At 42.4% G+C, this 27974-nt stretch overlaps 1 protein-coding gene and 1 pseudogene across 3 annotated transcripts in view; both read right to left on the bottom strand.

Moving 5' to 3' along the window:
* Nucleotides 1-4078: 4078 nt before the first annotated feature.
* On the bottom strand, nt 4079-27767 carry LOC306794281 (NLR family CARD domain-containing protein 3-like; annotated as a pseudogene). Its single transcript, XR_013773204.1, has 3 exons — nt 27693-27767; nt 16487-17899; nt 4079-4192 (listed from the first exon to the last, which is right to left on the bottom strand). The product of XR_013773204.1 is annotated as an NLR family CARD domain-containing protein 3-like (transcript).
* Nucleotides 4141-27974, bottom strand: part of trdmt1 (tRNA aspartic acid methyltransferase 1) — a 33230-nt gene continuing 9396 nt past the window's right edge. For both annotated transcript variants that reach the window (XM_079291943.1, XM_079291942.1), the window contains 2 exons: nt 27555-27873; nt 4141-4161 (listed from right to left, as the gene is read on the bottom strand). In XM_079291943.1, coding sequence (XP_079148069.1) covers nt 27829-27873 — 45 coding nt within the window. In that variant the 3' untranslated portion in view covers nt 4141-4161; nt 27555-27828. The remainder of the gene's footprint in view (nt 4162-27554; nt 27874-27974) is intronic.

Raw genomic sequence — 27974 nt, forward strand, 5'->3', positions numbered from 1 at the left:
AGTGTTTTGTCATTATTATATTTGTTTAACATATTTGTGTTGTGTATTTGTGACCTTGCATTATTGGCTCTGTGTTCAATATTCACTGTCCCTGTTGTGTTTAATAAATATATTTCAATCACTAATGTTCACATGTCTCATTAATACGTGAATCATTATAGTCAACAGTAAAAACTACAATATAATAGGTTTATAGCCAAAAATAAGTCAAGTACTTGATAATCTATCTGCCACTACAATCTAGTGATAATCAGTAAAAGGTAAAGCTGGATAAACATTTCTTGATTTATGAATAGCTCTTTGTCATTGATGAGTGGCTTAGCCCCAGTGAGACTCGAATCTGCGTCCAGGAGCTGAAACCAGCGATATGAAATGCTGCAATTTCATTGGCTGTCAGCGTATGCCAACTATACACGGCTTGCCCCCGCGTGGAAGGCAGCTATGCTGACCACCACACCACCAACGCAGTACAGCAACAACACAATTTAATACACTTTAAGTAGCCTAGGCCTCTGCTCTGGACCTGTACACTTCTGGCTACTGTCTTTAATTTCGTCCGTTATCAACTACACACCGATAAACTTAAAGTCTGTGCTCTCGTCCAAAAACTTCGTCAAGCTTACTCTAAGCAGAGATAATACTATTTTACATTGAACGCCACACACGATTTAAGATCCAGGGACTCGGTGGTCTCAATACGGGAATTCCACAGTCAATTTTCTCAATACAGTTTATCAATGACATCAATGACATATACATATATCCCCGTCATGTTATACAATTTCTTCGTAGCCCAAAACGTCTTATAAATTTCGTTAACAATTACGCCATTTGTGACATGAATTTGAGTGCTTAGTGCGAAGCGCGTGACAGCGAATAGGCGCGTGACACGGCTCACATCACCTCACATCTACGCTGTCACAGGAGCGCAATTTTTCGTCTTTATTTGACGTTTTCTGCTGGACTCATTCACGCATGTGTACAGACCCCCCAAATGGCTGGGCTGAATAACTCCGCAGCAGTGTGATTATTCTTTACCAGTACTCTATGACTATGCCATACTCACAGTTCGGTCAGTCTGATAAAATTTGGATCATGTCTATAAATAGAATATGCAGAATTCAGTTAAATAGGCTTCTGCTCACCTTGTTTGTTGTGCCGGCACTATCAGACTGTCCCCCGAACTGCAGGCACGACCTGGTGGCAAATACCAGGGCTCCCAGCCTCCGGGGAGACTCGCATTTTATTTCTGAAATCACAGATAGAGAGGTCTGTTATCATTCCAACCCGATTTGCTCTGTATCAAACTTGCCCGCATCCTCCACCAATTTGTTGTGAAAATAAAGCTATCTTTCACACTTAGAGCGGATTTAAGAATGAAACAGAAGCTCTCAAGAGGCGTATAGTTATTTCAAAAAGCAATAGTTTATTTATCAACAGAGTTATTCAGCCCAAACAATTAAACATGCATGGGTACTAATGGTTGCACTCTCAGAGATTCACCATGAGACACACTTGGACACGGCAGTGTGAAGCTTAATATAGGGTTCCTCCCCTTGAGGCCCATTTGTCAAATTCAAAGATGCAGGCGTGGCACGTTTGTACGTGTATGACACCTGGGTGGAGGCCTGAACGTCCGTTCACATTGGCCCCTCCCAGAAGGCGTTTTCTTCTATCAGTGTGTGTGAGATGTTGCATGAGAGCGGACCTGTGAAGCAAGTTGTGAAGAGGGGAGACTACTAGGGCGTTGTCCCTGTATCTCACTGTCTATTGTTCCTTCCTTATCTCTCTAAAGATGGCGGCCTGTTCCTTGTGGCGCAGTTAAGTCAGTAATCTCCCTCCTGCTTCTCCCTGGCCCTAGCGTGTACTGTGTGCATTGTATGAGTGGTTAATAGAGCTGCATAAGCTAATGGTTATTAAAACTACAAATATGCTAGTGATTAATTAAACTGTATATAAGCTAGTGGCTGATTAAAGCTGTATATAAGCTAATTTTATCAACATTAGCTGTCCTTGGCTTTGTCCATCTGGGTGCAGGGGTTGAGGAGGAGTTCTGCCCGTGTGCTAGTGCAGGCCAGTCAGTCGCATAAGATTCATTATCTGCTCTCTCCTCCTGTTTCTTGGTAGGCCTGGTTATGCTAGTTAGCTGTGTCTTAGCTTGCATTTGTCCAGTGTTTTGAGTCCATGGTAGAGTGGTATCATTCCCACACAGTCCATTTACTTCCGCGTTTACTTCTAGTCGGTAGATTTTTGTTTCCAAGACTGCAATCTTCTGTAGGAGTTTGTAGTAGTCATCCGTGGAGAAGGGAGGCATCTTGCTGCTACTTAGCTTTAGCTTAGCTGCTAGTTAGCAGTAGCCAACAATCCAAATAGCTCGACGACTTTCTGGATTTGTCTTCACTCAAACATTGAAGAGTGATATATGTGATATATCTGGCAAGATATATGTGATATATCTGGCAAATTGAAGCAAGAAAATGCAAGAAAATGCAAGCAGAGGCAAGAGCAAAGCGACTGCACTCTCTCATCAAGGTCGAATAGTTATACCCTGTATATAGGGAGCAGTGGGCTGCCCCGGGTAGCTGGGGGTTAAGTGTCTTGCTCAGGGACACTACGACACGTGACACATCCCAGTCGAGAATCGAACCGTTGACCCTGCGGTTACCAGACAACCCTCTTAACCCAGTAAGCCACGGTCTCCCCGTGGTGACCTCTAGCCTCCCTTTTGGAACCACATATTGCCTGGCTACTGTTAAACTTGTCAGAGTGATTGGGAAGAACTTTCACAAGTATATTACAGGTACCTCATTATTACAGCACCACAGTATTATTGCAGCATTCAGGAGAAAGAGGAATTTACAGGACCTCCTGGTGAAAGCAAAATTAAAACCCCTTACTAATCCGAAACCCAGAGGACAGGGTGAATATTTTCAACACCGCAACTGGTTTACTAATCAATAGACGAAGGAGGTCTTCCATACAATGACCCGTGGCAGTCCGAAATCTAAAAACTGCAAATATTGAATTACATGTAGACAGTGTGGCTTGCAATATTTGGGTGAAACCGGCAACACAATTTCAATTTGATTTACCCAACATAAATATAATATATTAAATAAGAAAAAGGTACTCACTCTCTTAGTGAAACATTTCCCCCAACATGGCTGGAAATCTGTTCTAACACCAGTCATTCTGTGCAATCCTGAATGAAATACACCCCAAAGAAAGAGGGCGGAAAGGATTTGGATATCCAGACGATACCACACATCCCAAAGGCCAATGAGAGATAAGAGCTTCGTGGTGTGAGTTAGTGATGGACAGTGCACAGATTATGTTGATGGTTCTTTGCTATTAGCTAACCCTAACCCGTGTCACAATCCCCTTCATTTTTCCGGAAGAGGCCAAGTGCCTACGACCTCCCAAAGAAAGTGTATCTGACCGTAACCCATTTAAAAATGGGTCCAAATCCCAGAACTAACCCTTCCGAAGGTCCCAGTAGCTCGGGGATGGTGCCAATCGAATTAGTGGGGGTAGAGCTGGTGATTTTATTGTAATTGTTAAATTAAAGTCACGGATTGGTGTTTTTTAACTTTTTGATTAGGAATAATGAAGATGGTGATGAGGATGTCTGTCCTCTTTGCTCTCAGGTTTAATTACATCTTCTCTGTGGGAACTGATGTTCTCAAACAGGAAGTGACTAACGTTCAATCCAGCAGAACAAACTAAACTAACACAAACTGAAGCTTTATTTTATCTTCAAACACTTCCTGTTTGTACAAACTTCAGAACAAGTTCATGTGTGATGTTTTGAAGCAGAGAGAAGCAGACTACGTGCTGGACGTTGTTTTAACGTAATAAAATACCACAAGGAGAGAAATAGGCTGCTCTTATTTTGGAAAGGACAACTCTGTTCTTCAGGTGTCAATCCACATTTTGATCATAGAACACAATAAAATAAGAAGGTTCACTTTGTTTAATGATCCAAGTTTAATAATGATGATCAAATGTGACACATTTATTGATTACAGTGTAGAATATATTGATGTGGTGAGGAAGAGGAGGATGAAGAAGATAAGGATCAGTCTCTAGGCCTCTCTTTGGACTGCTGGCGGTACTGTGGCAGGTGATGAAGGATCCAGGCAGCTGGAGTCAACATGGCCACTGCAAACAGTGACATGACCAAGAAACTTTGCTGTGAGAGACATAAAAAAATCACATGACATCATCAGGAGGGAAACTGGACCTAGATCATCAATAACAATAATAAGTGTTCATTATGCGTGATTATTGATGAATCTAAAATGAATGTGACGTAATTAATCTGTATTCATGACGTAAACCTGTTGGAGCAACACTTTCCATCAATAAATCTGTATTGATAAACCACTTTTACTCAGTAGCGTTGTGAACGTATGAAGTTGAACATCATGAACATAATGAACATATGAACATAATTAACATTATGAACATGATTAACATTATGAACATTATGAACAGATGAACATTATGAACATAAGAACATAATTAACATGAATATAATGAACATAATTAACATTCACATATGAACATGAACATAATGAACGTATGAACATAATTAACATTATGAACATGATTAACATTATGAACATTATGAACAGATGAACATTATGAACATAAGAACATAATTAACATGAATATAATGAACATAATTAACATTCACATATGAACATGAACATAATGAACGTATGAACATAATTAACATTATGAACATTATTGACATATGAACCTGTGGGCTCAACAAACTAAAGTCCACAAACAAGCAATTACATCATCCTTCATCTTGATCAATCGAATTGACGGGGAAACAGATTGTTCACAAAAGCCAAACAAACAGCAACACAGTGAGTTTCTGTCCTGACAAAGAGCTGAAATAAATCAAGGGACAGAGAGACAGACAGACACAGATAAAGACACAGAGATAGACAGACAGACAGACAAAGACACAGAGAGACAGACAGACACACAGATAAAGACACAGAGAGACAGATAAAGACAGACACAGATAAAGACAAAGGGAGACAGACACACAGATAAAGACACAGAGATAGACAGGAAGACAAAGACAGGCAGATGGACAGACAGATAGACAAAGACAGACAGACAAAGACACAGAGAGACAGGCAGGCGGAGAGACTGACAGAAGGACAGATAAAGAGACAGACAAAGACACAGAGAGGCAGACAGAAGGATAGACAGATATAGAGACACTCACTACGGCTCCAATCTTGTTTCTGGGGGGTTTGCTGCAGATCATCTTCCTCGTCTGCTTCATTATTTCTTTTGGTCGAGTTAATGTCATCATCATCCTCAGGAAGACGCTCACCATCGTCACAGCAACAAACACCTTGTAAGTAACTTTAATGGCTCTAATGGGCTATTTCTGATTTACTGTTTGTGCTCCGTTGATGATGTTTTCACTTTGAACTGTTCAGTGTGGCTGAATCTGAAGGAGCAGCAGAGGAGGGAGGGACGTTCAGCTGCCTGATGATTGGACAGCCTGATGATTGGACAGTCTGGTGATTGTACAGCCTGGTGATTGGACAGTCTGGTGATTGGACAGTCTGGTGATTGGACAGTCTGGTGATTGGACAGGCTGGTGATTGGACAGTCTGGTGATTGGACAGTCTGGTGATTGGACAGCCTGGTGATTGGACAGGCTGATGATTGGACAGCCTGATGATTGGACAGGCTGATGATTGGACAGTCTGCTGATTGGACAGTCTGGTGATTGGACAGTCTGGTGATTGGACAGTCTGATGATTGGACAGTCTGGTGATTGGACAGTCTGGTGATTGGACAGGCTGATGATTGGACAGGCTGGTGATTGGACAGCCTGATTATTGGACAGTCTGGTGATTGGACAGTCTGGTGATTGGACAGGCTGATGATTGGACAGTGTAATGAACAGTAAATAATCAGAGCAATTTCTAAATGTATTAAAATGACTGTATATACTGTTAATAAATGTTTATTAAACCACTGGAAAACATATTGTGTTAAAATACATTTAAAAAGTACCTTCCTGTGAATTTAGCCCATTTCTTTGTTACTTTGTCACAAACGACAGTAATTTACCATTAAAACATTGTTATGGTTTCATTTACAATAACTACAACATAATGTATAGAATTGCCATAAGTACATTAAAACAAAGACAAATCTACAGTATTCAACTGTACATTAACAGTAGAGTGCATCAAAAAACATTTAATCATCAGTATGTTATTCAGTAGATCATTTATATATTATATATTACCCAGTACTACCTTCATCACGTCTCTAGTTTTGTCTTTTTATCTCCCTTTTGATTTTTTGCTTCCATCGTTGTATCTTCTGGTTGTTTTAAAAAAAGATACATTTTATATTAAAGAGCAGTGACATCATAATCTAGTTTAAACTGCAGCCAGCTAGCACCTGTTAGCATAGTGGTGGTAAAGACAACAACTCCCATGATCCTCGGCTACTTCACAGAAAGTAATAAGTAAAATAGGGTGGATAAAACACAGCTGTGATACAATTTAAGTTTGGTCTTGATGGTGTACTGCTGTGACCTCCATATGTTTTTCAGTACTTTGAAAGCGTTCCTTGCCTTATTAAGACAGTTCCTGATGTCTTTATCTGTGCCCCCGTCGTGTGTGACAGTGCTGCCCAAATATGTGAACTCGTCAGTTTTAGGGAGATCTTCTCCATTAACCTGAATTGGTGAGGGATTTGGAATGTTCAGAGTCATCACTTCTGTTTTCTTTTTGCTGATCTTCAGGCCAATCTTCTGACCAATCACTGAGGCGGGATGTGTTCTCCTGCATGTGTCGATGAGTATGTGAAAGAAGAGAGAGATCATCTGCATAGTCTAGATAACACGTGTCAAACTCAAGGCCCGCCACGTCATTTTATGTGGCCCGCGAATCCGCCAGCAAAAAACAAACAAAAAACAAACAAACAAAAAACTATTTTTGTTTTTTTGGAATAATAATTAAAAGTTAGACTTGAAAATAAAAGTATCCCCATGGTCGAAATTATGAGATAGAAAGTTGAAATGATGAGATAGCATGTTGTCTGTGTACCGACATTAAAACTATCACAACAGGTGGACAGGAGAGGCAACAGCCCGAAAAGAGGTTTTCCAACGATTGAAAAAGATCCACAAATAATCCCAAAATGTCCACGAAGAGAAAAATTGATGCAAAGGGAAGAAAATGTAATGAAAGATGGGAAAGTGAATACATGTTTGTGCTTCAAGGAGAACAACGGGTCTGTGTTCTGTGTTATGAGGCGTGTCGGTGATGAAGGATACAATTCACGTCGGCATTTTGACACCAAACACGGAGCTAAATTTAGCCTCCAAGAAAAACATCAAACTGTCCAAGAATTAAAAGGCAGACTGCAATCACAGCAGAATATATTTACACAGCTACAGCCCAGTGCATGCTGAAGGTATGTGAGCAGAGCTCCGACCAGATACAGACTTTTACAAATGTCAGTTTGTGAAGAAACACCATCGCAGACCGAGTTGATGAACTAGCAGCAATCTAACAACACAGCTAGCTAAGAGACGAGCAGGTACTTGTGTTTGTAATGAACTGTTGATGAAAGCACAGACAACACGGATACATCATCTATCCATGTTCATCAGACCTGACTCTCAGTGAGCAGCTCTTGGATGTAGCTGCCATGCACAGGACGACGACAGGGAGGAACATTAGTGATGCAGAGAGGTGACACAAACAGCTTTGAACAACGTTAATGTCATAACTTGTGTTTGATATTTGTCTTTGTTATTTTCTTTAATAGTTTGATCTTTGATAGAGTCATGTGGGTTTCTTAACCCTCAATTAAAATGATTTGTTATAATAACAGAAATGTGTTTAAATATCATTTTTCATTTATATAACTGCATGTACAATATGTTTACACTTGAATTAACAATAATCAAATGCAGAGAGAGTTATTTAACAATATGTTAGGAGAAGTTAGTTATACAGTCTTACAGTTACAACCGGCCCTTTGAGGGCGACCGTGATGCTGATGTGGCCCAGAGTGGAAATGAGTTTGACACCCCTGGTCTTCAAGTGATGAAAAAAGTGTCCATCGAATGCCTCTATTTTAGTCTTCAGTTGTTTGTCTCATTACCCAGTCAATAGTAATATTGAAGAGCAAAGCTGACATCACACATCCTTGTCTCACACCTGTTTTTACTTGGAATTTCTGGAGACTGTTTCCAACCCTACATGTGAAGTTGGTATAAAAACTTTGGATCACATGAACTATATCTTCAGGGATCCCATAATGCCGCAATATACGCCAAAGGCTTTTACGATGAATGGAGTCAAATGCTTTTTGAAAGTCAAGAAAGTTTATATACAGTTCCCTCTGCCACTCTGTGCACTCTATGATGTTACGTAACGTGAATATGTGATCGTTGCAACTTCTACCCTTTCTGAAACCTGCCTGTTCTTTTCGGAGATGTTGGTCTACAGCAGGGATTCCCAAAGTGTGGTGCGCGCACCCCCAGGGGTGCGTGAGCTGCCTCTAGGGGGTGCGCGAGAGGAAAAGTGTAATGGCGGTCTGATGGTGTAATAATATTAAATATTAAAAGAAAATGTAATTTTAATTTAAAAAGTGGGATTTTTCACAAAATAAAAACATGAATTATAAAAATTCCCTTTGTAACATTTAAAATTAAAAACGTACAATTTAATAAATGCACTTGAGCTCCTTCCGGCAGTCTTGCCGCCTGCCGCCAGTCGTACACACTAGCCAGCCTAGCTTGTGCAGCTAACGTCAGCTAACAGCGAACTTCATGCATTCAGCAACATTCATGCAAATATGCTAAACTGGCTGAAATCGGGGAAACTGTCAGGTGGGACATCTGAAGCTATCAGTCGTAAAAGAGGAGAGGGACAGAGAGCGAGAGAGAGAGAGTGAGAGAGAGAGAGAGAGAGAGAGAGAGAGAGAGAGAGAGAGAGAGAGAGGAATCGGAGGCGAGGGGAACGGAGAGGTGCGTTGGGGAGAGACCGGGAGAAGACATCGAGCCAGAGTCAGAGGAAGATGAGATGGAGGAGACCGAAAAGGAGGAAGGGATAGCACAGACAAATCGGGAGCACATCGGCCCATCGCGGAGTCAAGGTGAAAAAAGAGGAAACGAGAGTGAGCATCAGACTGGGAAAAAAAGAGGAAATATGATGAAAAGTATCTGTGTCTGGGCTTCACTTGGATTGGCAACGCAGATTCCCCAAAGCCACAGTGCGTGGTGTGCAGTGAGGTTCTGGCTAACAGTCTGAAGCTCTTATTTACGTCGCCACCTGAACACCAAGCATGCCAGTGCAAGTCAAAAGCCCCTTACATTGTTTATATCCAAATTGGAGGAGTTACAAAACAGCCCAAAACAACTGCAGTCTCATTCATGTGTTGGGTCTATAAATGACGCACTACGGGCTTCATATCTGGTTACAGAATAGCGAGAAAGGGGCTACCGCACACAATCGCCGAAGACGTGAGCTTGCCAGCTGCCAGAGAGATGGTGGAATGTATGATTGGGGAGAAAGAAGCAAAAAAGTTGGACATGATCCCGGTGTCCAACAACACTGTGTCTCCGCATCGATGCTTTGTCCGAAGACATCCTGGCTACATTAGTCGGTCATTAATTGTAAATTAAATGTGATAATCTGCCTCTGAGCCTGTGCGTGTGTGCTCGCCATCCGTATTGCTCTTTAAAAGTGACGCCTTGTGTCACTGAAAGTTATTGAAACTTTGTTGCAGTGTTTCAGGGCGTTTTCACACCTTCAGTTCGTTTGCTTTGTTGCAGTTGCTCCTTTGTTCGGTTTGTGTTCACACTGCAACATTTAACAGCGGACTAAATCTTGTAAACAAATGCCACACGCGAGCAAACTGTTCTCTCATTGGTCCGATTCTTATGCGGCTATGAAGGCTTAAAAGGCTCTGTTGCTTCTTTTTTTTTATTATTAAGGGGGGGGGGGTGCGCGAACCCGGTCGGGATGTAGAAGGGGGTGCGCGGCCTAAAAAGTTTGGGAACCGCTGCTCTACAGCATCTGTTTTTCGATGAATAATAATCTTCGCCATGATCTTACTTGGTATTGACAGATGTGTAATTCCACGCCAGTTGTTACAATTTCTTAGAGAACCTTTCTTTGGTACTTTGATGATGATCCCCTCTGACCAGTCATCAGGTATTTTCTTCTTCTCCCATATAGATGTAAAAAGTGGTTGCAGAATTGTTGCTGCCAGAATCGGGTCTGCTTTGAAGAGCTCTGCATTGAGATTATCTGGGCCAGGGGTTTTCCTGTTTCTTAAAGATTTAATCGCGATTATAATTTCATCTGTGGTTGGTGGTTCAATGCTGATATCCAAATCTGCTTCTGCATCTTGGATGTTGGCCTGTGTTGTTGGTGGAGGCCTGTTCAGCACCTCGCTAAAATGCTCCGCCCATCTAGCTTCTTGGTCTGCTTCCGTTGTAAGCTTTCCTTGTTTATCTTCTGTTGGTACATCAGATGCCCCCCTGTATTTGCCGCTAATAATCTTGGTTAGCTTGTAGACCTTTCCTTGCTCACCTTTGTTGGCTGCTTCTTCTGCTTGTTTTGCAAGGTCCTCCATATATTCCCGTTTGTCAGCTCGCGTTGTCCTCTTCACAGCCTTGTTTGCATCTCGATATTGACTTTCTTTTAGCCTATCTGATTTTGCTTCCATGACTTTCTTCTTTGCTCCCTTGCGTATATCAATGGCTTGCCATGTATCATCGGTTATCCACTCCTTTCTATCCTTCTGTTTGAAGCCCAGACATTTTTTACTGGTTTCTAGATATGCTTGTTTTGCTTGTTCCCATTTGGTGTTAATCTCATCTCTATCTGTATCCTGTTGCATATCACTTTGGTCAGATAATGCTTGAAATCTATTCTTTAGCTGCACTATGAAGGAGCTTTTCACTTTAGGATCTTGTAACTTTTCAGTGGCAAACTGTTGTCTTCCTATCTTTCTGCTACCAGCTTTCCTTCACTTTACTTTCAGCACTGCTAACAGGGTGATGATCACGAGCAACATCTGCTCCTCGCATTACCCTGACATCAAACAGTGAGCGTCTCCAGGTTCCATTTATCGTCAGATGATCTATCTGGTTCCTGTCTCGCCCATTAGGTGAATTCCAAGTCAATTTATGTATCCTTGTGTGGAAATAAGGTCCCTCCGACGACAAGGTCATAACTGGCACAAAATTCCACTAATCTTTCCCCATTTTCATTCATGATGCCACAGCCCTGTCCTCCCATGGCCCTGTCATAGCCGGTGTTGTCACTTCCGACTTTTGCGTTCAGATCCCCCATCACTATCTTTATATCATGTCCTGGTGTGTTGTTGAGCTCAGCTTGTAACTGCTCATAAAACTCGTCTTTTGCTTCTTCACAACTATCATTTGTTGATTTGTTTTCCTTTTAGCCTGATCTTCATAAGCCTGCTATTGACCGGTTTCCACTCGATAAGACTTTTCCCGACTCCTTTTTGTAGAATGATGGCTACTCCTTCGGAATGGTGGCCATCATCCCTCCCTGAGTATAATACTGTTTCATCTGTACTGGTTCTGAGATGTCCCGATCCTGTCCATCTGCTTTCGCTTACTCCTAGTATGTGTAGGTTGTATCTTCTCATCTCATTTGTCACTTGCGCAAGTTTCCCTGACTCATACATTGTACGCACATTCCAATAGCCCATCCTTGTCTTGTGCTTGATATGAAGCACTTCCAACTTCCTGTCAGTGGCTTCCTTATGGCTTTGACCACTGGCATTCATGCTGGCATCAATTGATACACCTGGAAACCCATCACATCTAGTTGCTTTTGATAATTTTGTTGCTGTTTCCGTAACAATACTTATTTTTCCAGGACAGAGCTGTTAACCCTGAGCCCAACCCCCAAACCTGGAGGACCAGGTGCCGCCTTTTGTCAGACCCCTCACCCGTAACCATGGTTAAACCTGCCAGGGACCTAAGGCCCCGTCGGTATAGCTCATAGGGTCATTGAGGCACGCAAGCCTCCCCACCACATCATGGTAGCAGCACGTGTGTTTTATCCACCCTGTTGTACGGTTCTGAATGCTGGAGAATGACACAAGAAGACCTCAACAGACTATCAACCTTACAGACTATCAACCTTCCACACCAAGAGTTTAAGACGAATACTGCACATTTTCTGACCAAACACCATCTCAAACTAGAAAATGCATTTCCTGCTGAAAATGTGTTGGAATGGTGAAAGCTGAAATGAATCTCAAAAACATTGCTGAAAATAGATATCCAATTTAAAAAAAATTGCAAAAAGCTGAATAATTCAAAAAGTTGAAAGATTACAAATATGAAGTTATATCACCCCTCTCCTGAAAGAGCTGAACATTTTGATATTCGAACGGTTTCTGTAGCTTAAAAGAATTCCAGCAGTGGTGATATTTGTTGTAGTAGTAGTAGAAGTATTATTCGCAGTATAAGTATGAGTAGCATTTGAATAAGTACTAGTTGTAGCAGTAGTGATATTTGTAGTAGCAGTAGTAGTAGAAGTTGTCGTCGAAGTATTTGTAATTAGAAGAAGTAGTAGAAGTAGTAGTATCAGCAGTCGTACTAATAGCTGTAGTAGTATTAGTACTGGTTATTAGTACTGGTAGTAGCAGTATTAGCAGTTGTGGTATCAGTAATAATAGTAGTGGTAGTGGTAGTAATAGCAGTAGTGGTAGTAATAATATTTATGGTAACAGTAATAGCAGTAGCAGTAGTAGTAATAGTAGCAACAGCAAAAGTTGTAGTAGTAGTGGTAATACTAGAAATATTAGCAGTAGTAGTAGTTGTCACAGTATTAGTAAGAGCATTCATTATTTCAACAAAAAAGCCTAATTTTGAGCGAAACGTTTAAATACAGTTCATCCATGAGGCTTTTATTTTGAAAGGGTGGGACTGGGTGGGGGAGGGAGGGGGAGAGGAGACATAATCATCATGTTTGACACATAAACAGAGGTTATTAAATGACAGGCTTCATCACAAGCAGTTCAGTTAGAATTCACTCTCTGGGGCTTTTATTTTGAAATGGGGTGTGGGGTGTGGGGGAGAAGGGGAGAGGAGACAGAATCATAATGTTAGATAAACACAAACCGGTTATTAAATGACAGGCTCATCACAAGCATTTCAGTTAGGATTCATTCTGTGGGGCTTTTATTTTAAAATGGCGTGTGTGTGTGTGAGGAGGGGGGAAAGACCTCTAAAGATCCCTAAGACCTGAATGACTGTATGAGAGACACAGAGAGATAGAGGGAGAGGAGTGAAAAGTAATTTCAACAAAAAAGCCAAATTTTGAGCTTGTTTAAATACAGTGAATCCATGGGGCTTTTATTTTGAAAGGGTGGTGCTGGGTGGGGGGAGAGGGGGAGAGGAGACATAATCATCATGTTTGACACACAAAGAGGTTATTAAATGCCTGGCTTCATCACAAGCATTTCAATTTGAATTCACTCTTTGGGGCTTTTATTTTGAAATGGGGTGTGTAGGGGGGGTCCTCTAAAAGTCTCTAAGACCTGAATGACTGTATGAGAGAGAGACATAGACAGGGAGAGAGAGAGAAGAAAGAATTAGTGAGAGAGAGAGAGAGAGAAGAAAGAATTTGTGAGAGAGAGAAGAAAGAATTTGTGTGAGAGAGAGAGAGAGGGAGGCAGAGAGAGAGAGAGAGAGCGCGAGAGAGGCTCTGATATCTCTGGCAAACTTTCTCATTTGGAAATTGTCCGATGTTTTATCTTTTACAGCTTACATGACTGTTGTCCTGCTCTGCCATGTCTTTCCTGGTCTCTCCCTCTTGTGTGTGTAAATGTAACTCGAATCAGGAAACTTATCAGAATACTCATGTCTGATTGGCCGAGATGCAACACGTAACAGCTGCAACAAATCATGTGTGTGCGGCTTTTATTTTAAAATGGGGTGTGTGTGTGTGTGTGTGTGGAGGGGGGGGTTGGAGGAGCGGGAAAGACCTCTAAAGATCCCTAAGACCTGAATGACTGTATGAGAGAGACACACACAGAGAGATAGAGGGAGAGGAGTGTATGTGCGCGTGTGTCTGTGAGTCTGTGTGTTTATCATTTCATGGAGCTAAAACAGGGAAACACCTCTCAAACAAATCATCAAAACTCCCATAACCGTAGCTCCTATTGCTCCGATATTAATAATTGAGGGGAAGAATGAGTTGAAGAACAGATTCTGTAAAAATTGTGTCTGTAGTGTAAAAAATGTGGCTTAACTGGCGATCTAGAAATGGGGTACCGTGTTCTGTGGAAGATGTTTTTGAAGCAAAATTTAACATTGGTCTCTATGGAGCAGAAAGTTGGTTTTCCTCTCAATTAACGGCTTCCGTGTCAAATGTGGAAATCTGTGGGATTCCACAGTAATTTTTCTACGACAAGGACAATATTAGCTACTTCTACATCCAGAAATTATGCATGAAGAGTGAAGATTGTGGACACAGTGGCAAAATACAAATGTTTTTTTCACAAGAATCTCAAGCTGCTCTTCACTCTAGCGGTGACATCACGCACTCTAAGCTGCGCAATACACATCCATTATAAAGTCAGAAAAGGGCTGAAAAATCATAAAAGTTAAATTGCTGCAGTTCAAAAAGTTAAAATGATATCAAAAAGCTGAATCATGTTGGCAATAGTTGAGGGTTTTCTCAACATTTGAAAGTTGAAATGGTGTCTGTAGCTGAAAGTATGAGGAAGTTGAAGGATTTGAAAGTTGAAGAAGTTTAAGAGGATTTGTAAATATTCTCCATAGAGATCCCATTCAAAAAGAAGTTGCTAAAAGCTTAATAATTCAAAAAAGTTTAAAGGTTAGAAATAGAAAAAGTCATAGCAGACATCAGCTGAAGGAGCTGAACATTTTGATAGTTGAACGGTTTCTGTAGCTTAAAAAATGAAGAAGAAGAAGCGTTGCGATGAAACGGGGGACGGAAGAAATAGTGGAATAAAGAAACAGGATAAGTAAAATACTTTAGTACTTTATGTAAACTTGTATCCCCAGGATAAGAAAAGATAGTGAAATACTTAGTTAGGGTTATGCAACAAAAACTACTCGGTTCGGTTAAGAAAAAGATAAAATAACTGCGGAATGACGGTAATAACCCAAATTTAGGTATGAAGTAATCTATATACAGTCTACATAGAAATACACACGTATATATAAAGTTATCTTAAATTATGGTTAATTACCTGCAATCAAAACAGCAAACATTGAAATTACTGTAAATATCTGTTAATCTACAGACATTTATTTTTTTATGGAAAATAAGTAAAAAAACAAAAATATGTTGCGTAAAAGGATTGTTTTCAGTGCAGTGAACTCAGAAATCAGACTGAGTGGATGCCATGTTAAATGTAAACAGAGCAGCTGGTCTGCAGCTCCATCTGATTACATTTCCTCTACAGAACAAACAGAACCAGAGCTGCTGGTTCAAATCTCGTCTTCATCACTAAACATGAGGCGACAGTTGGTGACAATGAGATTAAATACAAAAACACAGCCTACTACAGAGGAACTAAATACATTTACGACATTAGGTACAGTTTTTAGATACGAGTAATTTACTTGAAACCTTTTTTTGCTCCTTTATTCTTGTACTGCCTATTGAACATCCAGAGTTCTTCTGGAGTTAAGATTTCAACTCACAATAATCGTAGAATTAAAGACATTATCGAGCATTAAATCTGCTGTTTCCATCTGTTTTGTGACCTCATATGTTTACAAAAGGAACCATTTGTAGATTGTAAGTTGACTTTTTGTTGTAATGACACATCGTCTGATACTAAAACAGGAGACATCATCAGCAATGTATCCGTGGATCCTCCAAGTCTCAGACTCAGTAGACCCAGCACAGACCCCCTCTCTTGATCCAGAGCCTCCTGGAGGGTTTCTCTTCATGGCCGCAACACGTTTTTACACCAACTCTAAAAATAACATGGCTCGGTCACAGCTGCTGCCATCATGCTCTACGTAACCTAGCAACTTCACCCTGACCTTTTGGTTTAGGAAACCAAAAGGTTTAGTTCGGTTCAGGAGAAGAGAACTGATAATTATGTGAATGTGAACTGATATCGAGTCACGGAACAAACCGTCATCTTCACTTTTCAAACAAACGTTTGTCCTGGACTGCGCTGGTCCCGGACTGAGCCAGTTTCGGGATGCTCATAATGTAGGGTAACCAGCCAAAGAGCTGCTTCTATGACTGTTGTGTTTAAGTATCTCATCATTTTGACTTTCTATCTCATAATTCCACTATGGGAATCTTTTTATTCTCAAGTCAAACTTTTAATATTTTCTTTGACCAAAACCATAAGACTAATCAATAAAATATGGATACGGTGAGAGAGATAAGACTCCCCCCCCCCCACATGGGATTACAAGACACCACGATTTTACATACATGAGGGGCAGGTTGGATTCCAGAGAGAGGCCATGAAGGAAGCGGACAAACAGGTCCAGGTGGCCATTTTCACTTTCGAGGGATTTCTCCATGGCTCTCCTCAGGAAGACATCCAGTGTTGGGTAATCATCCCTCCCCATGAAGTCCTTCAGTACCTCTGTCTTCCTGTTTGTGAAACAGTGGAACATGTAGACTGCAGCCAGAAACTCTTGAACACTCAGATGAACAAAGCAGGAGACTGATCACACTCTCTCTTTTGAAGATCTCTGTACAAACGCCTGAGAACACCGAGGCCTCCGTGACATCAAGACCATGTTGCTCCAGGTCTTCTTGGAAGAACATGATGTTTCCTTTCTCCAGATGTTCAAACGCCAGCCTCCCCAGAACTTCCCTGTCCGAACTTCACTGTCAGCCTCCGTCAGCTCCTGAGAACTCGTCTCATGTCCCTCATGGTACTTCCGCTTCTTCCTCTTTGTCTGGACCAGCAGGAAGTGTGAGTACATGTCAGTCAGGGTCTTGGGCAGCTCTCCTCTCTGGTCTGTAGTCCACATGTGGTCCAGAACTGTAGCAGTGATCCAGCAGAAGACTGGGATTAGACACATGATGTGGAGGCTCCTGGATATCTTGATGTGTGAGATGATTCTGCTGGACAGCTCTTCATCACTGAACCTCCTCCTGAAGTACTCGTCCTTCTGGGGGTCGGTGAAGCCTCGTACTTCTGTTACCCTGTCAACACGTGAAGGAGGGATGTGATTGGCTGCTGCAGGTCTGGAAGTTATCCAGACGAGAGCCGAGGGAAGCAGATTCCCCTCGATGAGGTTCGCCAGCAGCATGTTGACCGATGCCTTCTGTGCGACATCAGACACGACCTCATTGTTGATGAGATCCAATGAAAGTCTGGTTTCATCCAGACCATCAAAGATGAACACAACTTTACAGACAGAGAGCTTCTCTGCTGTGATCTTCTGTAATGTTGGATGGAAAACATGGAGCAGCTTGAGAAGACTGTACTGCTCTTTGATCAAGTTCAGCTCCCTGCACGACAGCAGAACCACCAGACTGACATCTTGGTTTTCCAAACCCTCGGCCCACTCCAGAGTGAACTTCTGCACCGAGAAGTCATCAGAACGACTCTAATGGGTCCCTGTTGGTCAGCTGAGGCTTTAAAGATGTTGTGGCACTTGATCGGAGCGTCATGGAGAGTCTTTTTCCTGGAAGCTGACTCAATTTGACTCACCTCATGTTGGCTGTTTACCTCTTCACTCTGTCCCTCTGTGATGTAGAGCTCAGTGTAGATCCTGTTAAGGGGGGTTCCACTTCCTCTTTCATCAGTTCCTTCAGTCATATTTCACATCTCCTCCTCAGACTGATCTTGTGTTCATCTAAAACCTCCTGTAGACCGCCATCTCCTGAACGACAAGGAGAAATGTGAGACGATCAAATACTCGGACAAAACAAGGACAGAAAATCAGGTATCTGTGGCTGTCTGTTAAATGGCCTCTCTACCTGCCTGCCTGTCTACTTGCCTGCCTGTCTACCTATGTATGTACCCGTCTACCTGCTTACCTGTCTATCCAACTACCTACCTGTTTATCTACCTGCTGGTCTACCTGTCTACCTACCTGCCCCTCATGTATGTAAAATCATGGTGTCTTTTAATCCCATGTGGGGGGGGGGGGGGGGAGTCTTATCTCTCTCACGGTATCCATATTTTATTGATTAGTCTCATGGTTTTGGTATGAAGGGCATATGTTTGACAGGTAGTTTTGTTGAAAATCACTGTTCACTCTCTCTCTTAATTAGCCTCTAACACACAGGTGCTCCAATCACCAACATGCACTCAGGCACACAGGTGTTCATATGAGCTCATTAGTGATGTTGATAAACACACAGAGGCACTGAGACACACGCACATACACTCCTCTCCCTCTATCTCTCTGTGTCTCTGTCTGTCTCTCTCATAGTCATTCAGGTCTTGGAGACTTTTAGACCCCCCCCCCATTTTTAAATAAAAGCCTATAACTGTCTATCTGCCTGTCTCACTCTCCCACTCACTCAGTCCATCTAACTGTCTGTCTGCCTGTCTCACTCAGCCTCTCTCTCCTCTCTGTCTATTTTTCTGTCTGTCTCTCTCTGTCATAGTCATTCATGAATGAATGAATGAATTTTATTTATATAGCGCTTTTCACAGTGGTATCACAAAGTGCTTAACAGAGCAGACATTTAAAAGCATAAAAACACAATGTGACCCAAGGGTCAATAAATAATCTACACAGATAAAAATTAAAAAATTTAAAATAATAAAAAATAAAATAAAAATGGAAAACATATTTTAAGAGCAGGTCTAGGACATGGGTTTACTTTTACACAAACGCCAGCCTAAACAGGTGGGTTTTGAGCTGGCGTTTAAAAGTATCCACAGTATCTGCGAGGCGTAGAGTTGCAGGCAGAGCATTCCAGAGCCTCTGGGCCACTGCCTCAAAGGCTCGGTCACCACGGGTCTTAAATCGTGTGCGTGGGACTGACAGAAGACCTAGAGCGTTTGACCTGAGAGTGCGGGCGGGTGAATAGGGGCGAAGTAGATCAGCTACATAAGCCGTGAAGTGCTCTGTAAGTGATGGTGAGAATTTTAAAGTGTATCCTAAATGCTACAGGGAGCCAGTGGAGAGATCGGAGTACGGGGGTGATGTGAGACCGTCGATTTGTCCTGGTGAGTCATCTGGTGGCAGCGTTTTGGATGACCTGCAGACGGTTAAGAGCAGATGCACTGAGTGATGTGAAAAGTGAGTTGCAGTAGTCAATGCGTGAAGAGATAAATGTGTGTATGATTATTTCTAATTCAGGTGTTGATACTACAGATCTCAGTTTACTGATATTTCTTAGATGGAAGAAACATGACCTGGACAGCTGCTTAACATGAGGGTCAAACGGCATGGATCGATCAAAGAAAATCCCTAGATTGCGCAGGTTGCAATGGGCAGCTAGTGAATGTGAATGCCTCGCTGGGTTTGAATGACAGATGGAGTTGGATATCGTCTGCATATAAGTGATAGGACACATTATAGCTTTTTAGGATCGGTCCCAAAGGTAACAGATAAAGGGAAAATAACAGAGGCCCCAGAACCGAGCCCTGCGGTACACCACAAGACAGTGGAGAGGTAACAGACACAAAATCACCCACAGAGACATTGAAACTTCTGTCACTGAGGTAAGATGTAAACCAGTCTAACGCTATGCCAGATATGCCCACCCAATCACGTAGCCTCTTAATCAGGATGTCATGGTCTACAGTGTCAAATGCAGAACTGAGGTCCAGAAGAACTAACACAGAGCAGTCACCTGCATCAGCACACATGAGAATGTCATTTGAAACCCTCAGGAGAGCGGTTTCAGTAGAGTGTTGCTTACGAAACCCAGACTGAAACTTGTCATACATGTTGTGCCTCTCCAGTGCAGCAGTCAGTTGTTTGGCCACCACTTTCTCTAAAATTTTGGACAGGAAAGGCAGTTTTGATAGGGGCCTGTAGTTCATGGGCAAAGCTGGATCTAAGTTAGGTTTCTTTAATATGGGCTGGATAGTGGCATGTTTGAAATAGGAAGGGACAATTCCTGTAGATAATGAGGAATTGACAATAGATGTTACTGCAGGGCCAATAGTTAGCAGAACTTTCTTAAATAGAGAGGATGGAATTATATCCAGAGGGCAAGATGATGGCTTTGTTTTGTTAATTAAGTCCATCAGGTCTTGAAGGCTGATAGGCTGGAAAGAGTCCAGAACAGCAGGAGATTGCGAGGAGCTACAAGTAGACGAACAGATCCCAGGCTGAATGCCAGACCTAATACCTGTTACCTTATCAATAAAATAGATAAGGAATTAGTTGCAATCGTCAACAGAATAGCATGGTAAAGTGGCGACAGACGGTGAAACAATTCCTTTAATTGTGTCAAACAGAATCTTGGGATTTCCATTTGAAGAAGAGATTAGGTTGGCAAAATAAGCAGTTCTAGCTTCCTTTACTCCAGTATTAAAAGAAACTCTGAGGTCTTTGAGATATAAACAATGCACTTCTAGCCCAGTAGCTTTCCAGAGCCGCTCTGTCCTGCGACACTTCTCTCTCAGGCTGCACACAGCGTCTGTCATCCACGGAGTAGTGTTATAGGCAGCCCTGGTCCTTTCCTGAAGAGGTGCCACTTTATCCAGCAAAGTGGTGCAATGTTCATTAAATGACTGTATCAAGTGTTCAACATCATTGAGATTTGTGTTAATATCACAGCAGAAGTGCACAGAGAAATGATCAGCTGTACTCTGAGTAATAATGCGGGAGTGGAATGTTTGTTTCAGACACAAGGGGTCAGCATTGACAGAAAGATCAAAGAAAATACATTTATGGTCACTGATCAATGGGTCCTCACAACGGGTATTATCAATATCAAGACCCAGAGAAAACACAAGGTCCAAGGTGTGACCACCCCTGTGAGTGGCACCAGAAACATGTTGCGTGAAATTAAAAGATTCAGTAATATTGAGAAACTCAGCAGCAATACAGTCTGTGGTATCATTGATATGCAGATTAAAATCACCAACCAGAAGCACTTTGTCTAGCTTGATAATAGAGGTCAGAAAGTCTGTGAACTCTGATAAAAACTGACCTGCAGGACCTGGAGGTCGGTAAATTAAAAAACAGTAAAACGGCTTTAGTCGGCCCACTTTAGTCAGCTGTAGTTCAAAAGTAACATAGGATTCTGTGCTCCCCAAGTGGCAGGAAAACTGATTCTTCCAGACCACGGCGAGACCTCCACCGCAGCCTGTCAGACGCGGTGTCCCAACATAAGAGCAGTCCACAGGGCAGAGTTCATTGAAATGGATGCATTCCATATTCCGTTGCCATGTCTCGGTCAGAAATAAAAAAGCCAAATTATGACTTGTGAACAAGTCATTTAAAATGTGAGCCTTGTTTGTTACAGAGCGTGCATTAATCAGACACATTTTGATGGGGGAAGACACTGTGTCGTCATCAGCACAGGAAGCTTTGGGGGTATGTGCAATAGGACGGATCACTCGTGCAGCACCTCGAAACCGACCATAACTAGGGCGTGAGCGCGAGTCTGTGATTCTCACGGGAATGTTCATGGGTCGTGGAGTGGAAGTTACGGTAGAGGCTGGAGACCCTCCATGCCGCCAGGGGGAGCTGGTGTTGCTTGTAGGGGATGAATGCGGCTGATGAATGATCGTAGAGGAAGAGTGACAGCGGACAGGGGATCCAGGTGTAAACAGTCAATCATGTGAATGGGAGTGAACAGCATGCTGTAAATTAGCCGCTAGCAGGCGGCTACCCAGCTTGTTAAAATGAATACCATCCTTCTTAAAAGCGGAAGAGCAGCCCCAAAACAGATTAAAATTGTCAATGAAGCTCACGTTGTTGGTCCTGCAGGCGGCCTGGAGCCAGGTGTGGAGGCTGAGGACTCTGCTGAACCGCTGTGATCCACGGCCGAGTGTTGGACTTGGACCACTGATAAAAACAGACAGTCCACAGCTGTTTAAAAAGCTTAAAAGATATGTAAAATCCATCTTGGTCAACTCAGACTGGTGGAGGGCTGTATCGTTAATTCCCACATGAACGATAATTCGCCGAATGGAAGACGGGAGGGCGCGCAGCAGACCAGGCAGTGTCAGCAGGATGTCTTGAGCCGTTGCTCCGGGGAAGCAGTGTGTCTCCGCGTTGAAGAAACGGGTGTTCCTGATGATTGAGTCCCCGACTATCAGCGTCGTCGGGCGAAGAGGGGACGAGGCGGCAACACTGCGCGTGCAATACGCGTGGATGGAGGCGAGGATTTAACCAGTGGTGGCGGAGCAGACGAGCAAGGACTGAGAGAACGGTCGACCGAAGCTCGCCGCGGTGCTGGTGTAAAGCACGGTATGGAGCGGCGTGTCCTGGGGCAAGAGGAGGGCTCAGGAATGACTGGCGTAGGGATGTCGGTGAACCCGGGGCTGTGGGTCCCCCGAGGCGGCAGCTGGGATGATGTAGGAAGCTGGGAGTCCGTAGTCAGAGGAGGGAACTCGTGCAGGGCAAGGGCATCAAATCCATTCTTCAGCTGGACATCGAAGCCATGGGGTGTAGGAGATGTGCGTCTCCCTCTCCGGCTGCCGCGAGCACAGACCAGGGACCAGGGCTCGTGATGTGATGGAGTAGAGCTGACCAGGGCTTTAGGCTTAGCTCCGAGCCGTAGCCAGGAGGCCTCAGGAGCTGCGACCGGAGGAGGGGCCGCGGCAGCAGGACTGGAAGCGATGGACTCATGCACGCGGTCGCTGGCTGTGTCAGTCTGTGATGGACCGAAGATGATGGTGTCCATGAGGTTCTCAGCATACTGGATCCTGTAGAGCGTGGATATTCTTCCCTCCAACTCTGTGATTTTATCCACCAGGCGGGCGCAGCTCACACAGTCGGATGGAGAGGTGAGTGAAGCCATAGCAGATCAATGCAAAAACAGTTCTAGTTCTAAAAAAGTTCTAAAGAAGTTCTAGTACGTGTTGGCTGACATCGTACTATTAGTAGATCAATTAAAACTAGAAAAAAGGGTGAAACAGACACCACGCACAAGTGAGCTGGATCAGGTGACAGGCAAATTGGAGGGAAAACAGCAGCACAGCGTCAGCTATATGTAATAGTTTATAGTTCCCCAAATAACTTTTTTCTTTCTTTTAATAATAAAGAAATAATGATGCATTTAAAAATCACGTTGACATTATTTTTCACTACAAAACTAAATGTGACTTCACTTTGACTTAAAAGTGCTCTAACTGTCAGTCACCTAACATTGTATCTGATCAAAATAAACATTTAAGAACCTTGGATTCCCCCCAACTATTTATGAATAGTTGTTTCCTGCGGTTTTCTTCGTTTGGGGAAGTAGACCTAGGAGCTTTTTTTTCCATTTTTTTATTTTTTTTATGGGGGTTTGGGGTAATATGGGCTTGGCCTACAAAATACACTGTAGTGCAAACAAACAAATTAACACAGTTATCACAAGGACAGAATTAAAGGACAGAACCAGATATGTTCTCTTTTTTCCAACCAGTATTTAAACAATCTTCTCCCTAACTCTCACCTTAGAGTCCCTCTACTCTAAACCATCAAATATTTATGGCTAATACTAAAAGCTCCTCTGATACTTTGAGGGTTGGAGACAACGCCATCAGACTTATCTCATGGAATGTGAAAGGGGTAAATGGACCGGTAAAACGTCATGTGTTCCACGCAGATTTTGATACCAGGGCACGTGGGGTTGCAATACTGGTCAGCAAAAAAAATACAATTCACTCCGACAAATGTTGTTTCGGATTCTTGCGGTCGATACGTGATAGTGACAGGCTCTCTATTCCATACACCCGTTTTGCTGGTTAATGTATACGCTCCCAACTAGGACGACGTCGGCTTTGCTAACAGACTTTTGGCCTCACTTCCAAATTTAAATACACATCAACTGATACTTGGAGGGGATCTAAACTGTGTCATGGACCCTAGCCTGCACCGCTCAACCTCTAGAAGTGTTCCTCCCACTAAAATGTCCAAAGCTTTTTCAAATTTTATGAATGACAATGGATGTGTAGATCCTTGGAGGCTTTCAAACCCAAGCTCGAAGGTTTTTTCCTTCTTTGCACATGTTCACTCCTCCTTCTCACGAATTGATTACTTCTTTTTAGACAGAGCTTTCATACCCTACGTTAAATTTGTAGAATATTTACCCATTATTATTATCTCGGACCATGCTCCTCTACAAGGAGACATCTCCTTCACCTTAAATCAGAAAGACCGTCCACTATGGAGGCTAAACCCCTTATTGCTCTCTGACAAAGATTTTTGCAATAAAATCGCAAAATAGATACTTTTATCGAAATTAGTCTCCTTTTCCCTTCTGTGGGAAACGCTTAAAGCGTTTCTACGAGGGGAAATCATTTCCTTTACGTCATATTCGAATAAAATGGGTAGGCAACAACTACAAAATTTAACGGAATCCATTCACAACATTGATAAGCAGTGTGTTTCTAATCCATCACCTGAACTTTTTAAAGAAAGGGAGAACCTGCAATTAGAATTTAATTTACTATCAACCAAAAAAGCTGAACAACGACTGTTGTACTCTCGTGGCCGGTCATATGAGTACGGGGACAAGAACTGGCACATCAGCTAAAGCGGGAAGCAGCCTCACGACTGATCCCTGACATTAAAGATCGTCATGGCAACTTGAAAACAAGCCCGCAAGAAATTAATAAAGTTTTTGAGGCATATTACTTTAAGTTGTATACTTCTGAATCTACCTTAACCAAAGGACCAATGAAAACATTTTTAGACGGCCTCGACTTCCCCTGTCTTCAATCAGATAAAATCGCGGAACTGAATCGTACAGTAGAACTAGAGGAAGTCCAAGCAGCAATTACAACTATGCAAAGTGGCAAAACTCCGGGGCCTGATGACTTTACCGCAGAGTTTAAATAAAAATGTAAAGACAAGCTTTCTCCAATTCTTCTTGGAATGTATCAGGAGTTGCTGATTAGGGGTACTCTTCCACCTACACTATCACAAGCAACCATTACACTCTGACAAAAAAATGATAAGGACCCCTCTGATTGTGGATCTCACTTCTCAATGTAGACGCGAAAATCATTGCAAAGGTACTGTCTCGCCGACTTGAAAATATTCCGCCTCTAATTATTTCTGAAGACCAGACTGGTTTCATAAAAGGTCGTCATTCATTTTCCAACATCCGCAGGTTACTTAATATAATTCATATTTCCCACTCTGCATTGGTCCCGGAAGCATTTGTTTCATTAGATGCCAAAAAGAATCCATTAGAATCCATTGCATTGAAAACGTCACCACTTTTGCGGGGAGTACGGCGGGGTGGGATAGAACATAGTGTGTCACTGTATGTGAATGACCCAGTGGCATCTTCCCCTATAATTAAATAGATTCTGACGGAATGTGGTTCATTCTCAGGATATAAACTAAACTTCAAAAAGAGTGAATTGTACCCAATAAATGATTTGGCTTGCCAAATTCAACAGTCTTCAGTACCTTTTCGTTTGGATTTCAAATACCTAGGTGTGAACATAAGCCGCGGTCTTGCCTCTCTTCAGACAGCCAACTTTAACCCCTTGGTTGAAAATATGAAAAATGATCTTCTTAGATGGAGCAACCTGCCCCTGTCACTACCTGGCAGGGTGCAGTCTATAAAAATGAATGTATTCCCCAAATTTCTGTACCCGTTTAGATGCTTACCAATATTCTTGCCAAACTTTATTTGGGCAGGCAAGTCGCCACGAGTGAGCAAGGTCTTCCTCCAACGCCCAAGGGACTTGGGTGGCCTGGCTCTTCCTAATTCTATATATTTTATTATTGGGCAACTAACATTCAAAAAATATCATTTTGGATTAATGCCCCTGAGACTGATTGGTGCATTTTGGAGGCTCAATCATGCCATTCATCTTCTCTTCCTGCATTGGTATACTCATCTCTTCCGATAAAACTGTCCAGCCACTCTGCTAACCCGATTGTCCTTGCTACTCTTAGAACTTGGATTCAATTTCGTCTTCACTTTAAATTTCTAACAGCTTCTGCTCAGGGTCCGATTAGTAATAATCATCTATTCCCACCATCTGTAGTGGACAGAACCTTCTCACAGTGGGGAAAAAGTGGACTGAAGTGTTTCAGGGATCTTTTTGACGATGACCACTTCTCTAGCTTCGACTCTCTTTGTAAGAGATGTGGCCTGGACCGTTCAAATCTCTTCAGATACTTTCAGGCCCGTCACTTTGTAGTGAAACACTTTCCGTCATACCCTGATCTCCCGTGCAAAACACTTTGGGAAAGCCTACTGGACACACATCCAACTCAGAAGGGACTGATCTCTAAAGTTTACAACCAGATCATAACTACAATAGATACCTCTTCTGTAATCAAAACCAAATAGGAAAGTGAGTTGAACATGAACATGACAGAGAATTGGTGGGTGGATGCACTGAATAGGGTGAACACATCTACGTCTTGTGCCAGACGTGGTCTCATTCAGTTTAAAGTGGTCCATAGATGCACTTTAGTAACAGCAAACTAGCTAAAATATTCCCAGGTCACGACCCAGGATGTAACCGTTGTGATCATCCTCAAGCAGATTTACTACACATGTTTTGGGCGTGTCCTAAACTTGAACACTTCTGGTACTATGTTTTTGATATTTTAACTGTAGTTTTAGGGATCAAGGTACAACGTGCCCTCTTCTGGCAGTCTTTGGAATCCCAGCCAAATCCATCCTATACAGTACCAAAGAGAAGGACATTATTGCCTTTACCACTCTTCTGGCGCGTCGCAGAATACTTCTTGCTTGGAAATCTCCAAGTCCACCATCTCAGTCTGCCTGGCTTCAGGTGATGTTTTTCTTAAGTCTTGAACAAATTAAATATGCACTTAGAGGATGTAATGACAATTTCGCTAAGAAATGGCAACCTTTCATTTCATATTTTCAGAATCTAAAAGGAAGTTAGGATTTTGTTGTCATGTACATTTTTACACATACACAGAATTTGGCTTCTGCATTTGAGCCATCCCTGGATATAGGGAGCAGGGGGCTGCCATTGGTTCAGTGTATTGCTCAGGTACACTTCGACACATGACGCGTCCGAGTCGGGGACCGAACCGTTGACTTCCGGTTCCCAGACGACCTCTTAATCCAGTGCGCCACGGTCGCCCCCTCTATTAGTGTTGCCCACCGAATGAGATATTTCTGGTAATTTGTACTGATTTATCTGGTCCTCTGTCCTTCCCTTATCTGTCTGATTAATTGCAATTCAACCTAACTACTGAACTATAGTTTTAAAATACTGTACTACATAAACTTTACGTAAACAAATGTGAAGGCCTTGTCTGTGGGTGGGTGTTTTGATTTAAGTAGGTCTTTGTTTTCTGTTTTTTGCTTTCATCGAGTGTAAGAGGAAGAATAAGAGGAAGTACGTCTGTTGACTGGCGGTGCATGCACGCAGCAACGAGGAATCATTATCCAATACGAACCCACCGTTTCCTGTTTGAGTCCCGCCTTAATGTCTTGTCTCTTTTGCTGCTGTGGTGTTTTCTCAAATGTCGTCGTCTTTTCTAAAATTCAAAAGATCCATTGACTTCGAAACAAGGGAACTGGAAGTGCAAAAGCACATACTACTTTCTGGGTTTCAGGATTCCTTTCTGCAGCCCTCTATGATGAAACGGATCGTCTGGTCCTTCAAAGTGCTCCAAGTGCTAGGAGACCAGCAGCTGCAGGAGTCTGGCCACCACCACAATGTTGAGGCTGTTTCCTAGAACTCTGTACTGCTGCTTGGTGGTGATCTGCTCCGGAAAGGCTGCAAAACACATTCAAATAAAAATAAGAAACAAAATAGCTATGCAATCCATCCCATAACATAAAAACAGTTTAATATCACATTGCAGCTAGAATTCGAAA

This window comes from Melanostigma gelatinosum (genome assembly GCF_949748355.1).
Source record: "Melanostigma gelatinosum genome assembly, chromosome: 20".
Classification (NCBI taxonomy): Eukaryota; Metazoa; Chordata; class Actinopteri; order Perciformes; family Zoarcidae; genus Melanostigma; species Melanostigma gelatinosum.